This window comes from Antechinus flavipes, chromosome 5, assembly GCF_016432865.1.
Source record: "Antechinus flavipes isolate AdamAnt ecotype Samford, QLD, Australia chromosome 5, AdamAnt_v2, whole genome shotgun sequence".
Taxonomy (NCBI): Eukaryota; Metazoa; Chordata; class Mammalia; order Dasyuromorphia; family Dasyuridae; genus Antechinus; species Antechinus flavipes.
This window is the reverse complement of record NC_067402.1, coordinates 52,805,399-52,818,782: the sequence shown is the minus strand read 5'-3', so window position 1 is coordinate 52,818,782 and position 13,384 is coordinate 52,805,399. Positions and strand designations below refer to the sequence as shown.

Here is a 13,384-nt window from a genome sequence, read left to right as displayed (position 1 = left end):
GTTTCATTTGATGCTGTAGAAGTCTAAAGGGAAAGGTCTATCCATCAGGATCACACAGCATCTATATCCACCACCATATTCTTTATCAATGCATGCTACGAATCTGTTTCTTTTTTTTATCCCTCCCTCCCTTCTTTTTCCCTCCCTCCCTCTCTTCTTCTTCCCTCCCTCCTTCTCTTCTCCTTCCCTTTCTCCTCCTTCCTTCCCTTTCTCCCTCCCTCCATCCTTTTCTGCCTCCCTCCTTCCCTTTCTCCTTCCCTCTATCCTTTCCTTCCTTCTTTCCTTCCTTCCTTCCTTCCTTCCTTCCTTCCTTCCTTCCTTCCTTCCTTCCTTCCTTCCTTCCTTCCTTCCTTCTTTCTTCCCCCCTTTTAAATCTTTCCCTTTTTGCAACATTCTAATTTAGTTAATTTAAAGATATTTTTTATTCCTTTCTAGTGACTTTTCAAATTGATACAAAGTAAAGAAAGGTAAATGGACAATTTTCCAATGGTTGTAAGGATCAAATCCTCCATGGATTCTCATATGATCAAGAAGGATGCTATTCTATAGAATCAAAGTGATTTATAAACCGGTCTGCCTTTGTTATTAGGTAGCACCATGTGAATTCTGACAGAATGATGGGTTTGATGCATGTCTTTACTCCCTGAAGAGCTACAAACAGTTGATCTCTTGAGTCGTTTCCCATGCTAACCAGAGTCTTCCCAGGCTAGCCCAGACTCCCTTCCCATGCTAGCATTTTATGATGGATTCAGCATTGACTGAGAGTTTCTTCCCCTTCAGCTGTACTTCCAGTTACCTTGAAGTGAGGGATGGAGGGGATTCCAATGCACCAGTACTCTCCAAGTTTTGTGGATCATCTTTGCCTGGTAGTCAATTGTCCTCGGGTGATATGGTTTATTTACGGTTTCGATCCGATGACAGCTCTACCAATGTTGGATTTAAAGTCAAGTACTCTTTAGGTAAAAATATTGTTTATGATTCCATATAAATATAATTACTATGAAATTAAAGCTATAAAATTGTAAGATTTAATCTTTATGGAGCTTCATGGCTACTAAAAGTTGTAGTAACAAGTACTATAAAAGTAGATAATTGCTTATATCATTTTATACTTTATTTTTATTTTCCATTAAAATATTTCATGAGCATTACACAACCTCTTTTTGTTGTGAAACCTAAAATCCATTTTCTACTTTTTATGCCTATATTAGTTAATTTCACAAATGCCAGAAGCACATTTTCAGATACTAGGATAAGCTAAGCTGTATTAGTTTTGAATCATTAAAATAAAGTTTGGAAATTATTCCTAATTTCTAGTTCCACCTAAGCCCCTGGAAACCTTATAGTTCCCTTTTGGGTGTCAGTTTTAGTGTATTTAAAATGAGATTTTGAAACACATTTGTCGAAACCTCACTTAAAGATGAATCTGGAAGATTTCTCTTAGACCCTGACCAATTCAAGAACCAGTTGTTATTTAACATTTATATTGATTTATTAATAATGATATTTAATATTAATATTTAACTATGAGCAAAGATCTGTATTAAACATTGTGGGAGACCCAAAGATGAGCAAAATTGTTCTTGGTGTCAAAGTGCTGATAGTCTAGTAGAGGTGATTTGATTTAGTCACAAACAATATGAATACAAAATAGAACATGTTTAGCCTGAAAGAAAAGTGTTTAAGAAATTATATGGAAGTTCCAAACCAAGAAGGATAATTTTCTGGTTGGAGTCACTAAAAAAGGCTTCATCATATACCAGATAGTCTCTGTCATAAAAGAGCTCATAAAAGAGGCTCTAAGAAAGATTATTATTATTGTTATTATTATTATTAATTTTTTTGCAGCTTTGTGTGGAGGAACACTCGGGGGACAGAATGGGGTCATTGAAAGTCCTCAATATCCTGTGCATCCTTATCCTGAAAATCTGCTATGTGAATGGTATCTCCAGGTTCCATCAGGGCACTATCTCACTCTCCACTTCGAAAATCTGGACCTTCAAAATTCTTCTAATTGTGAAAAGGACTTTGTAGAGATCCGGGAGGAAAATGCTTCTGGTCAGTGGCATGTGTCTGTTTCCGTTTTTCTGGTTTACTTTCATGCTTAGGTGGAATAGCAATGTATTCCTTTCCTCTGGGGGAATAGCATGGAGCAAGTATTCCCTCAATAGCTCATGGCTGTGATGGAGAAGGCTTCTTCCTACCATGAAGTCCTCTGTTGGTATACATCTTGTTCTAGACAGCCAAGGGCAGGGGTACTATGAAACTCAAGGGATAAAATTGATGAAAAGCTTTTTTTGCCAATCTTAAAGTGCTACATACATATTGTTGTTATAATTTTTGTTAAAGATGACTTAAAGCATTTTGCAAATGTTAAGGTGATATATATATGTATGTATATTATTATTATTATTATTATTATTATTAGCCTCTAATCACTGTGTCTCCAGTCTCCAGAATGTTTTAATTTTCAGAGCCTTCTATTAGACACTATACACACACACACACACACACACACACACACACGAACTTGTATGTGTATATGTGTGTGAGAAACACAGTCTTATCATTGAAAAGAACCTATGAAGCCAGCCATCTAATCCAGTCTCTTGCCCCCATGTAGGAATGAGGTCCCTACATAGCTTTAGCTAGCCTCTGTTATACCTCTAGGAATGGAGACCTTACCATTCATTCCATTATTGATTGGTTTGGATTTTCAGAAAGTTCTTTCTTTATACTGAAGCTAAATGAATAACTCTACTCCATCTTCCAAGTGAAAAAATTTTTATTTACTTGAAGGAAGTGACTTTGTCCCCCAGTTTCTTTATGTCTTTCATGTTCTGGTTTCTTGACCCTGTTCTTTCCAGTGGCTATGAACTAACTTGTCATGACTTTCTTAAACTATGGCACCCAGACTGAACCCAGCATTCCAGGACAGAGCTATACCAAATGTCCTGTGATGAATAAGGTACCAGCCTTGGAGTCAGAGATCCTAACTTCAGAACTTATTAGCAATGTGCTCCTGTATGAGATTTAGTTTCTGATATGGGCTTCTTCATCTATTTTATTTCCTCAGGAAATGTCCTAGGCAGGTTCTGTGGAAACACCATTCCTGAAACTATTGACACACGTAGCAATCTTGCTTTTGTCAAGTTTGTCACAGATGGATCAATCAGTGCCCCGGGTTTTAAACTGGTCTTTGAAGCCAGCTTAGAAGGTGAGTTGTATTATAATTCTCATCTTAAGAAAAACAGGGCATCCATTCAGATTTTTCAACAACTAATCTAAGATTCTTCTTTAAAAGAAAAACAAATGACATTAATATTTGCAAAAAAAGGAAAATTCAGGTAAAATGAGTATTTTTCCTTGAATAATCCAATTATTGCCTTACCCTTTTTATTCTTCTTGTCTTTTAAGATATATACTGCAATTGTTCTTGCAATTTTTCTCTTTAGATTATAAATTTTTAAAATTAATTCCTTTTTGTATCCATGATAACAAAGGCTAATATTGATGGACCAGAAAGATCCTCAAGTAATCACTGAAAAATCCTGCAACATAGGCATATAAAATGCCCTTAGATGATCATTTCTTGTTATTCCTTTTTTTTTTTCCTAGAAGATATCATTTCAGTCTAAATAAGTTAATGGTTATGCCTTGCAGGTTGTGGAGGGTATCTAAATGGACCCTCTGGGATATTCACTTCTCCCAGATATCCTAGGGCAAATTTCCATAGTCGAGTGTGTGAGTGGATCATCGATGTGCCAGAGGGAAGGCGGATTACTCTGACCTTTACCAACCTGCGACTAGAAGACCATTCATCATGTGATACTGAATCTGTGACAGTAAGTGCTAAGAGTGGTCCAGAATATGTTTTACAACAGGAGCCCTTGACTCATAGAGGATGATCAGAAAACTTGTTTTGAAATGTCATTTATATTATATACCTGAATCTCTATCAAATTCAAAGAATTTCATGTGGATGGAGTTTACTCTAGACTACAAAAATGCTTCTTTCATTAATTTTCACTTACACTTAGAGGCATTATAACTTGGATGGGTTTGATAACAAAAGGATACTTTAAAAGTTATATATGCACAAGGAAAGGAAAATATCTCCACGGGGTAGCAGATGGATGAGCAGGGAATCACAATCACAACACAAGCTTATTATTGGAAATTCCATAGTGCCTTGCCCCAGATCTTTGCTCCATTCAGCCCAATAGTCTGTATCTGATGGTAGTACCAAGGGATAATCCATGGGAGAGCAAACTTGCCCTCTGTAACAGCAATCTTAAATGAAGTGATAAGTACCCCAAACACCCCCACCTTCTTCCCTTTGATGCTCTACCATCTGTAGCTTTAACCTAAATAAATCTTTTTGGAGGTATTTTTAAAATGTTCTTATTTTACCTTCTCTCCAAATTTACTACACACTTAATAAAATGCCATTTCCCTTTTTTATGAACTAAAGCAATTTTACTTATGTTCCAGCATTCATTCTGATATGATTTCGTATTTTACACACTTCCATCATGTCCTCTTTCAGACTCTCCTCCTGCCCCATCCCCCAGATTAAAAACATCCTGAATAATTTGGATCTGTATTAAGATAGAAGCCTCTTCCTTACCTTCATTCTGGTTGCTCTTCATTGAGCTATTATCTAGTTGTTTTGTGTCTTTTTAGTTGTGGGAGCCAGGTTTGCAAAAGGTATCGTAGGTTTAGCACATACTTAGGATACTGTGACCTGCTTTGTTTCCTGAGCTTGCTCAACATTATTGGTCCCAGCAGCAACACAGCTGTCCTGGCTTTGAAGAGCATTTCCAATAAGTATTAATACTCTTTTTTGTCCACAGTCTAATTGACTTTAGACTCTCTAACTGTGGGCTGAGTGCTAACTGGTATGATTTAACGAGGCTTTTTATCAATATAATTGATCCATGAGTAGGAGATTCAGCTTAATTTAAAACAACACAACACACACACACACACACACACACACACACACACACACTTTGCTATTCAGAAAGGATCAGAGATAAAAAGATTGCATTTATGCTGAGACTACATGACAGTATCTCCCACAGTGCCTCAAAGGTAGAAAGTGATTAAAAAACAATGGTGGAATGAATGAATAAATGTGTCTGATTTTTTTTTCAGTTTTTTTTTTTTCATTTCAAGGGTTAGATTAGACTATCCTCCAAATCAGTGATATCAAACACACAATGAATCCTGCAACATTCCCAAGTACGTCAGAAACCAGATTAAAATGTTATTGGAAATATTAAACAAAATAAACAGAAAATACAATAAAACAAATAATTATATTTTAAAACAAAGTCAATACAGGGCTCCCAAGGATCCTTATATGCAGATAGTAGCCCCCATTTCTATTTGAATTTGACATCATTGCTCAAAATCATCTGACATCAAAAGAGAAACCATAATTCAATCTAGATATCAAAGGTACTGATACAATATTAATAAAACTTTTGTGAAGTAGACATTTTTAAGTGGAAATATAATATTCATTCAATAATTGATAAACTTCTTGAATGTAGCAATGTAGCCAATCAACAAATATTTTTTAGTACTTACCTTATGCTAAAGCGTTGCGTTAAAATCTAAGGTTACAATGAAAGGCATAAGTATGACTTGCTAATAGGGATTAAATATTATAATTGAGGAAAATACATATAAACAATTATATAGATATATATATATAAGATATATGTGTGTCTAGATATGTATATATGTGTGTATTTACATATGCATCTATCTATATATGTATACACACATATGTGTAAATGTATACATATATATACAGAGAGAGAGACAGAGCAAGCAAGAGAAAGAGAAAGACAGAGACAGAGAAAGAGAGAGAAAATGATGGAAGGTAGGCTCAGAGGACTGAGGGAGAGGTGGGCTGGGAAAGTCCCTGCAGAAGGTGGCATTTAACTAAGTGAACTATTTTTAAGATATATGCAAAGATAGTTTTCCACATTCACTCTTGCAAAACCTTATGTTGCTAATTTTTCTCTTTCCCTTCCCCTCAACTCCTCTCCTAGACATCAAGCAATCCAATATGTTAAACATGTACAATTCTTGTATACATACTTATACATTTATCATGCTACTCAAGAAAAATCAGATCAAAAAGAAAAAAAAATTGAGGGGAAAAAAAGCAAGCAAACAACAAAAAAAGTGAAAATACTATATTGTGATGCACACTCAGTTCCCACAATCCTCCCTGGATGCAGATGACTCTCTCCATCCCAAGTCTATTGGAATTGGCTTGAATCATCTCATTGTTTGAAAAGAGCCACATCCATCAGAATTGATCATCATACTATCTTGTAGTTGCCGTGTATAATGATCTCCTGTTTCTGCTCATTTCATTCAGCATCAGATCCTGTAAGTTTCTCCAGGTCTTTCTGAAACCATCCTGCTGGTTGTTACTTATAGAACAATAATATTCAATAATATTCAAATATCACAATTTATTCAGCCATTCCCCACTGATGGGCATCCACTCAGTTTCCAGTTCCTTGCCACTACAAACATTTTTGCACATGTGGGTCTCCTCTTTTTATGATCTCTTTGGGATACAGACTCAGTAGTAAGACTGCTGGATCAAAGGGTTTGCACAGTTTGGTAGCCCTTTGGACCTAGTTGGACTAAGTCTTGAAGGAAAAGAGGGCCGACAAAAAGTAGAGATGGGGAATGCTGGCATTCTGGGCATGGGGAATAGCCAGTAAAAATCTTGGGAGTTAAGGGAGTTAACATCTAGGAAATGTTGTGTGTAGAAAATAGGAAGAAAGACGGCATTGGAAGATTATGGAGTTTATGGAGGAGAGTAAAGCTGTAAAGGTAGGAAGAGGAGAGGGGATCGAGGGCTTTGAAATGTTAAATATAGATTTTTGCCTTTGATCCTGCCTGTCTCTGGAGAGGAAATTGGGGAGGGCAGTCACATGGTTAGACCTAAACTTTAGGAAAACCACTTTCACAGTTGGCTGGAGGTTGGATGGGAGCATGGACACCCTTGAGGGGAGGGAGATTGACCAGAAAGCTATTGGAATGCTTTAAATGTGCAATGATGGAGGCCCATCCCAGAGGGGCGGCTGTGAGTGAATGACAGGGGATGGTTATAAGTGACATTATTAAAGTAGCAGTAATAAGACTTGGCAACAGATTGGACATATGAACCGAGTGTGAGAGGAGTCAATGTGTCATGGAGCTTGACCAGAAGTGTGATGATGCCTTCAACAATGACAGGGAAATTCAGAAGGAAGAAAGGTTTTGAGAGAAAGTTAGGGTTCTGTTCTGGAAGCCTGTAGGACATCCAGTTTGGGATGCAAAATCATTTGCCAAGGGAGGATCAAAGTCAGGAAAAAGGTTGGAGCTTCAAAAAGTGATCTAAGGATAATATGCATCAAGATGATAATTAAACCTATAAATGGGAAGAGCATCTATTAAAGAGCTTTGAACAATGAAGGCTTGTAAGAAGAACAATGAGAATAATGAACAGGAAGCATAATGAGAGAGCAAAGTCACAAAAACTAGAGAGGAGAGAGCCTCCAAAAGAAGAGGATCATGTAGTGTATAAGATTTGAGAGAGGTCAAGAAAGATAAAGATTTAGAAAATGTCAGTAGAGTTGACAAGTAATAGTTGATGATCACAGAGAGCAGTTTCAATGGAATGATGAAGTTAGAAGGTAGATTGCAGAAGATTTAGAAGAGAGTGAGAGAATCAATCAGTCAATAAACATTAAATACCGACTGTGTGCCAGGCACTGTGCTGAGCACTGGGATATAAAAGGAGACAAAAGGCAGTCCCTGCCCTCAAAGAACTTACAAACAAATGGGAAAGAGAGTATTCAAACAAATATTTGCAAAGCAAGTTATATACGGGATAAATAGGAAATAACTGAAAGAAAGAAGGCTCTAGAATTAAGAAGGAATGGAGGAAGGCCTTTAGTAGAAAGAGGAATTTTAGTTGGGACTTACAGGAAGCCAGAGGGTGAGTGGTTGGGGCAAGAGGGAGGGCAGTCCAAGCATGGGAGACAACCAGAGAAAATGCCAAAGCTGAGAATTGGAGTATCTTGTTCATTGAACACTTAGGAAGTCATTGTCCCTGAATTGAAGAGTACCTGTTGAGAGATAAGATATATAAATAATGGAAAAGCAGAAAGAGATTGTGGTATAAATGGCTCTGAATGCCAGAGCATTTTGTATTTCCTCTTGGAAACAGCACAAAGCCATTAGATTTTCCTGGTTAGGAAAGTGACACAATCAGGCTTGGGCTTTGGGAAGTACTTAAGTAGCTGAATGGAGGATAGAGTAGAGTAGGGAGAGATTTGAGGCAATTAGACACCTCGACAGGTTATTGATTAATCCAGGCAGGAAGTGATGGAGTCCTGCACTAGATAATGTCAGTGTCATAGGAGAGAAGTGGGTATGTTGAGAGATGTTGCAAAGGTGAAATCAAATCAATAGACCTTGGAAAGAGATTGGATGGGGAAGGCTATGAGACATAGTGAGGAGTCTGGGATGAAGGGGATAGGGACCTGGGGTATGGTGTTGCCCTCTAGGTTATTAGGAAGGTAGGAGGAAAAAAGGTTTAAGGGAAAGCTAATGAGTTCAGTTTTAAACATGTTGGACATCCAATTCAAGATATCTGAAAGGAAAATGGGATGTGAGATCAGACAGCCAAGAGTTTGGGACAGAAAAGGTCAATTTGAGAATCATTAGCATAAACATGACAATTAAATCCATGGGAGCTGAGAAGGGCACCAAGGAAAGTAGGACAGAGGTAGAAGAGAAAGGGATCCAGAACAGAACATTGAGGTTCACTCCTGGTTAGAGGGAGTGATCTGGAGGAGGGCTCAGCAGAGAGAAGAGAAATGGAGTGATTGGAGTGGTAGAAGGAAAAAGTGGTGATCTGAAAACATAGAGAACAGAGAGTACCAAGGAACAGAGAGTGGTTAATGGTGTCAAAAGAGCATCAAGGAGAAGGACTGAGGAAAGGCTGTTGGATTCAGCAACACGAAGATCCCTTAACTTGGAGACAAAGATCTGGTGGAATAATGAGACCAGAAGCCAGATTGTAGGGGAAAGAAGAGAGGAAGAGGAGAGAGAGTGGAAGCACCTGCTGCAGCCAGCCCTTTGAGGAGTTTAGAAACTGAGGGCAGAAGAGATATAAGACCAGTTATCAGGGGAGAGAACAGAGAGCTGGCAGTAAGCTGAGCAATGAGGGATGAATCCAGGCGGACAATCAGGCTAGAGAAAGAGAGAGAGAGAGAGAGCTAAGAATTAGACTTTTCATTGCCCTTTCTAGGGTTGGCTGGTGGAGCTGTCAGACCTTCAGGCTGGACTTAAGTTATGGTTTAGAGGAATCTAGTCTGGAGGCAGGAGATGGAAGTGGAAAGGAGATTGGGGACAGCCTCGAGTGCCACAGAGGGCCCTCCAGCACCAGAAAAGGCCAGAGCCCTGGCCCTTAGTTCTGATGGTAAGGGACACGTTTAGATTATATTTTCTTCCCTTTGTGCCTTGCACATTGACTTAAAGAAGGAAGAGATTATGAAATGTTTATCAAATTGGATTGAGTCGATTCAAGTTGAATCAGTGGTTGCAGAGAGCAGAGAGAAAAGGATCCACATGTGCAAGAATGTTTGTGGCAGTCCATTTTGTAGTGGGAAGAAACTGGAAACTGGGTGGATGCCCATCAGTTGGAGAACGGCTGAATAAATTGTGGTATATGAATGTTATGGAATATTGTTATTCTGTAAGAAATGAAGAGGCTGACTTCAGAAAAGCCTGGAGAGACTCACAAATTGATGCTGAGTGAAGTGAAGAGAACATTGTACATGGCAACAGCAAGATTATGTGATGATTAAATCTGATGGACGTGGGTCTTCTCAATGATGTTGAGAAGTTATGGCTTAACTTAAGAAAAAGATGGGAAGAGATCTCTCTATGATTGACATTTCCATTGACAATTCCAATAGACATGATGGAGAGAGCCTTCTGCTTCCAGAGAGAGAACTATGGAAACTGAATGTGGATCACATCATAGTATTTTCACCTTTTATTGCTGTTTGTTTGCTTTTTTTTCTTTCTCATTTTTTTTTCCCCTTTTGGTCTGATTTTTCTTGTACAGCATGATGAATATGGAAATATGTTTAGAAGAACTGCACATATTTAACCTATATCAGATTGTCGCTATCTAGGATGGGGGGAGAAAGAGAAAAAAAATTAAAACACAAGGTTTTGCAAAGGTGAATATTGAAAACAATTGAAAAATTGGAAGAATAAAATATTAAAAAAGAGAAGTTTCTCCTAAAAAAAAGATTCTATGGTTGCAAAGTCCACATTGGCTATTTTGCTGCTTGGGGATGTTTGATTGACATTCCGGGATGAACCTGGTTTTACAAAAGTAAATGTGAGGCATCAAAGGTATGGCCAAGGAACTGACACAATATCTGTTATGCAGTAAGTGTTTAATAAATGAATGTTGATTGATTAATTGGCAAGCAAGATGTAGAGCTTCCCTCTTCCCAGAGGATCTCCTTAAAAAGCTGTGAGTCTAGTTACTTCCAGGACATTCTTAGTACCATAAGGTGTTCTAAGCCTGGACTTTTCCTCAATAGGTTTTCAATGGCATTCTCAATAACTCACCCCAATTAGAGAGAATCTGTGGTCCTGTGAGCACAAGGAATTTTATAGAGTCTTCAGGGAATACAATGAAAGTTCTGTTTGTCACCGATGGATCCAGACCCTACGGGGGTTTCAGTGCCTTCTTTTCATCTAGCGAAGATGCAGGTAATCAGAATTTTTAAGTCAAGCTCATTTTTATCTGCTGTATTAAAATTATGTACACTTCTGTTTAAAAGATCAACAATATAATTATTTATACCTTCTCTTATCAATGTTGTTTGCATTTTTTGATTTTAAGCAAGACTGAAATATATGAAATCCAACATCATGTCAAAGTCTTATGGTCAACTCAATTTTGCTATTGTGATTTTAGAAATTAAATGAAATTTTAAAAATTTATGAAAAAAGTTCTTGAATGGTTTTGCTTTCTATTCCCCCGTGTCTATTATATTTTGGTAGTTCTGCAGTCCTGAAGAGACACTCTCACAATGAGAAAAAAATACTCAAGGAAAAATTAACTTAATGAAGAGAATAGAGTCCATTGTTTGTCAGACTTTTTACTTTCACTTACACATTTCCAGGTAAAGCCAGTGGCAGACTCAGGCTTCAAGAGCAGCCAGACGTGTTCATTGTCTGGAATTCTTTTTTCCTCTCACATTCCACATCAGTATTATTGGATTTTTTTAATTAAAAAAAATTCAAAAGGATGAGATCAAAAGATGAGACCTACTGGTTAGTTGCTCTTCTTGAGAATTCAAAGATTTGGGTCAAACAGAGAACTCCCGTTGAGAATCTCAGTGCCTCCATTTAATAATTTACTTTCACATTTTTCCAGCACACCTTTGAGATGAGTGGCAAAGAGATTTAGGTCCAATTTAGAAGATTTTGCCTTTTCTTTAAAGGCTTTCCACTGCATGCACATAGAAAAGGAATGATGATGCAAAAACACTAATTAATATAAGGGATTTTTTTGTTTTTGTCAAATCCCTCCTATGTAAACTCTTAATTAGGCTCTCTTTCTCTCTCTAGACTGTTAAAAGTCTAGTCCTCTCACAAATGCATTGGACAGTTTTTGGAGAAACGTGTGTGTTTACACATTTGTGTATATATTTATATGTCTCTGTATAGATATACATATACACATATATACATATGGGCTATTATACATGAGTCTAACTCTTTTTTCTCTTGCTTTACCATAGTGTGTGGAGGGGAACTTACAGATCCTCATGGAGGCAACTTTACTTCTCCTGGTTATGATGGATTTAGCAACTATGCTAAGAACCTAAACTGTGAGTGGACCATCACCAATCCAAATAGTCACAACTCATCCATTTATATTTCCTTTGAGAATTTCCACCTAGAGCAGCACCAAGACTGCAATTCTGATGCCTTGGAGTTCCGAATAGGTAAGTCTTGTCGGTCAGTAACAACTTTTCTACGGTTGGTTTACGTATAATATCTTGCCAAAGGTGAGCAGCTCCCAATATTAAAGAGAGCCCAATGCACATAAAGAACACAGTTGAGAGGGGGGCAAAAATGACTGCAATAAAACTGTCTTTATTTACCCCACTGAAACAAATGCACTTTAAAGGATACAGAGTCTGAGACAGATATTAAAAAATAGATCCTATATTTGCTCGATTCATTTTGAAAGATCTTAAACCCACAAAAAATACCCCAATGTTTATTCTTAAATATGTGAAACTTCAACTGATTCTGAAGAATTCAAATATTTAAGATAATCTTAGAAAGACAGAACCTAGTATGATCACAACATATTATAACTTTTTTTTCCTTAATGGGATTTTAAAAGGGATCTGGAATTCTATCAAGTCATGGCTATCTCAATAAGTTTGGGACTCTGTCATTTGGAAAGTGGGTTAACGTAAAAAAAGAATTGAGCCTTTATCCTGAAGATCCTATTAGGTGATTCCAATATTGACCAATGTTTTTGTTTTCATGTTAAAAGAAGGGAATTTGGGATTGTTTAAAAAAAACAAGAAAATCCTTTACAAGCCCTACCTTGGGATGAGAATATTTCAGTGTGTTCAGCTCTTTGAGACAATATGATAAAGTAATGAAAGGTATAGGTTTAGAGTTAGGAAGACCTGAATTTGAATACTTTTTCAGGTGTATATTAGTTAGATATCCTGGATTATTCACCTAATTTATATAAACCTCAATTTTCACATCTATAAATGGGAATAATAATAGTATCTACCTAACAGGATTATTGTGAGGCTTAACTTTGATAACATCCATAAGATCTGTTGTCATCATCATTATTACTATTCGTTTTAGTGACAGATCAAATTTTAAAATATACAACAGCTACGTCCTGATTAGTCTGAGTCATGAAATATGTGCAGTGGTGACATGTGTTTGAATTAACACTATTTGAAGTTGTAATTATATAAAGCATGGTAATTGTTTTTATGGCAATGGAAATGTGTGTTGCAGATTTGATTAATGTGAGCACTTTCCTTATTTGCACTAATTGAAACCGAGATGTATTCTGGAAATTTATTGTAAAGATTTTTTTTTCATTGTACTTTGCCCCAAACAATCTTGAAGTATCAGTGCCATCTGTGCACTGGTGTTTCTCATCCCTAAAATTAGATTGCATAAGGAATACTTCCCAGTCATGGCTTTGCTCCCACTTATTTCTCAGCACTTCAATCAGACCATTAGAGGAATTGGATTATGTTAGGGGATTTTGTCAGTT

General features: G+C 37.1%; 1 protein-coding gene across 1 annotated transcript in view; it reads left to right on the top strand.

Annotated features, from left to right (window-relative positions):
* CUBN (cubilin) overlaps window positions 1-13,384 on the top strand; it is a 282,230-nt gene that overhangs the window by 191,073 nt on the left and 77,773 nt on the right. The window contains exons 44-49 of the mRNA XM_051963617.1: window positions 781-959; window positions 1,849-2,058; window positions 3,077-3,217; window positions 3,664-3,845; window positions 10,650-10,821; window positions 11,859-12,065. Coding sequence (XP_051819577.1) covers window positions 781-959; window positions 1,849-2,058; window positions 3,077-3,217; window positions 3,664-3,845; window positions 10,650-10,821; window positions 11,859-12,065 — 1,091 coding nt within the window. The remainder of the gene's footprint in view (window positions 1-780; window positions 960-1,848; window positions 2,059-3,076; window positions 3,218-3,663; window positions 3,846-10,649; window positions 10,822-11,858; window positions 12,066-13,384) is intronic.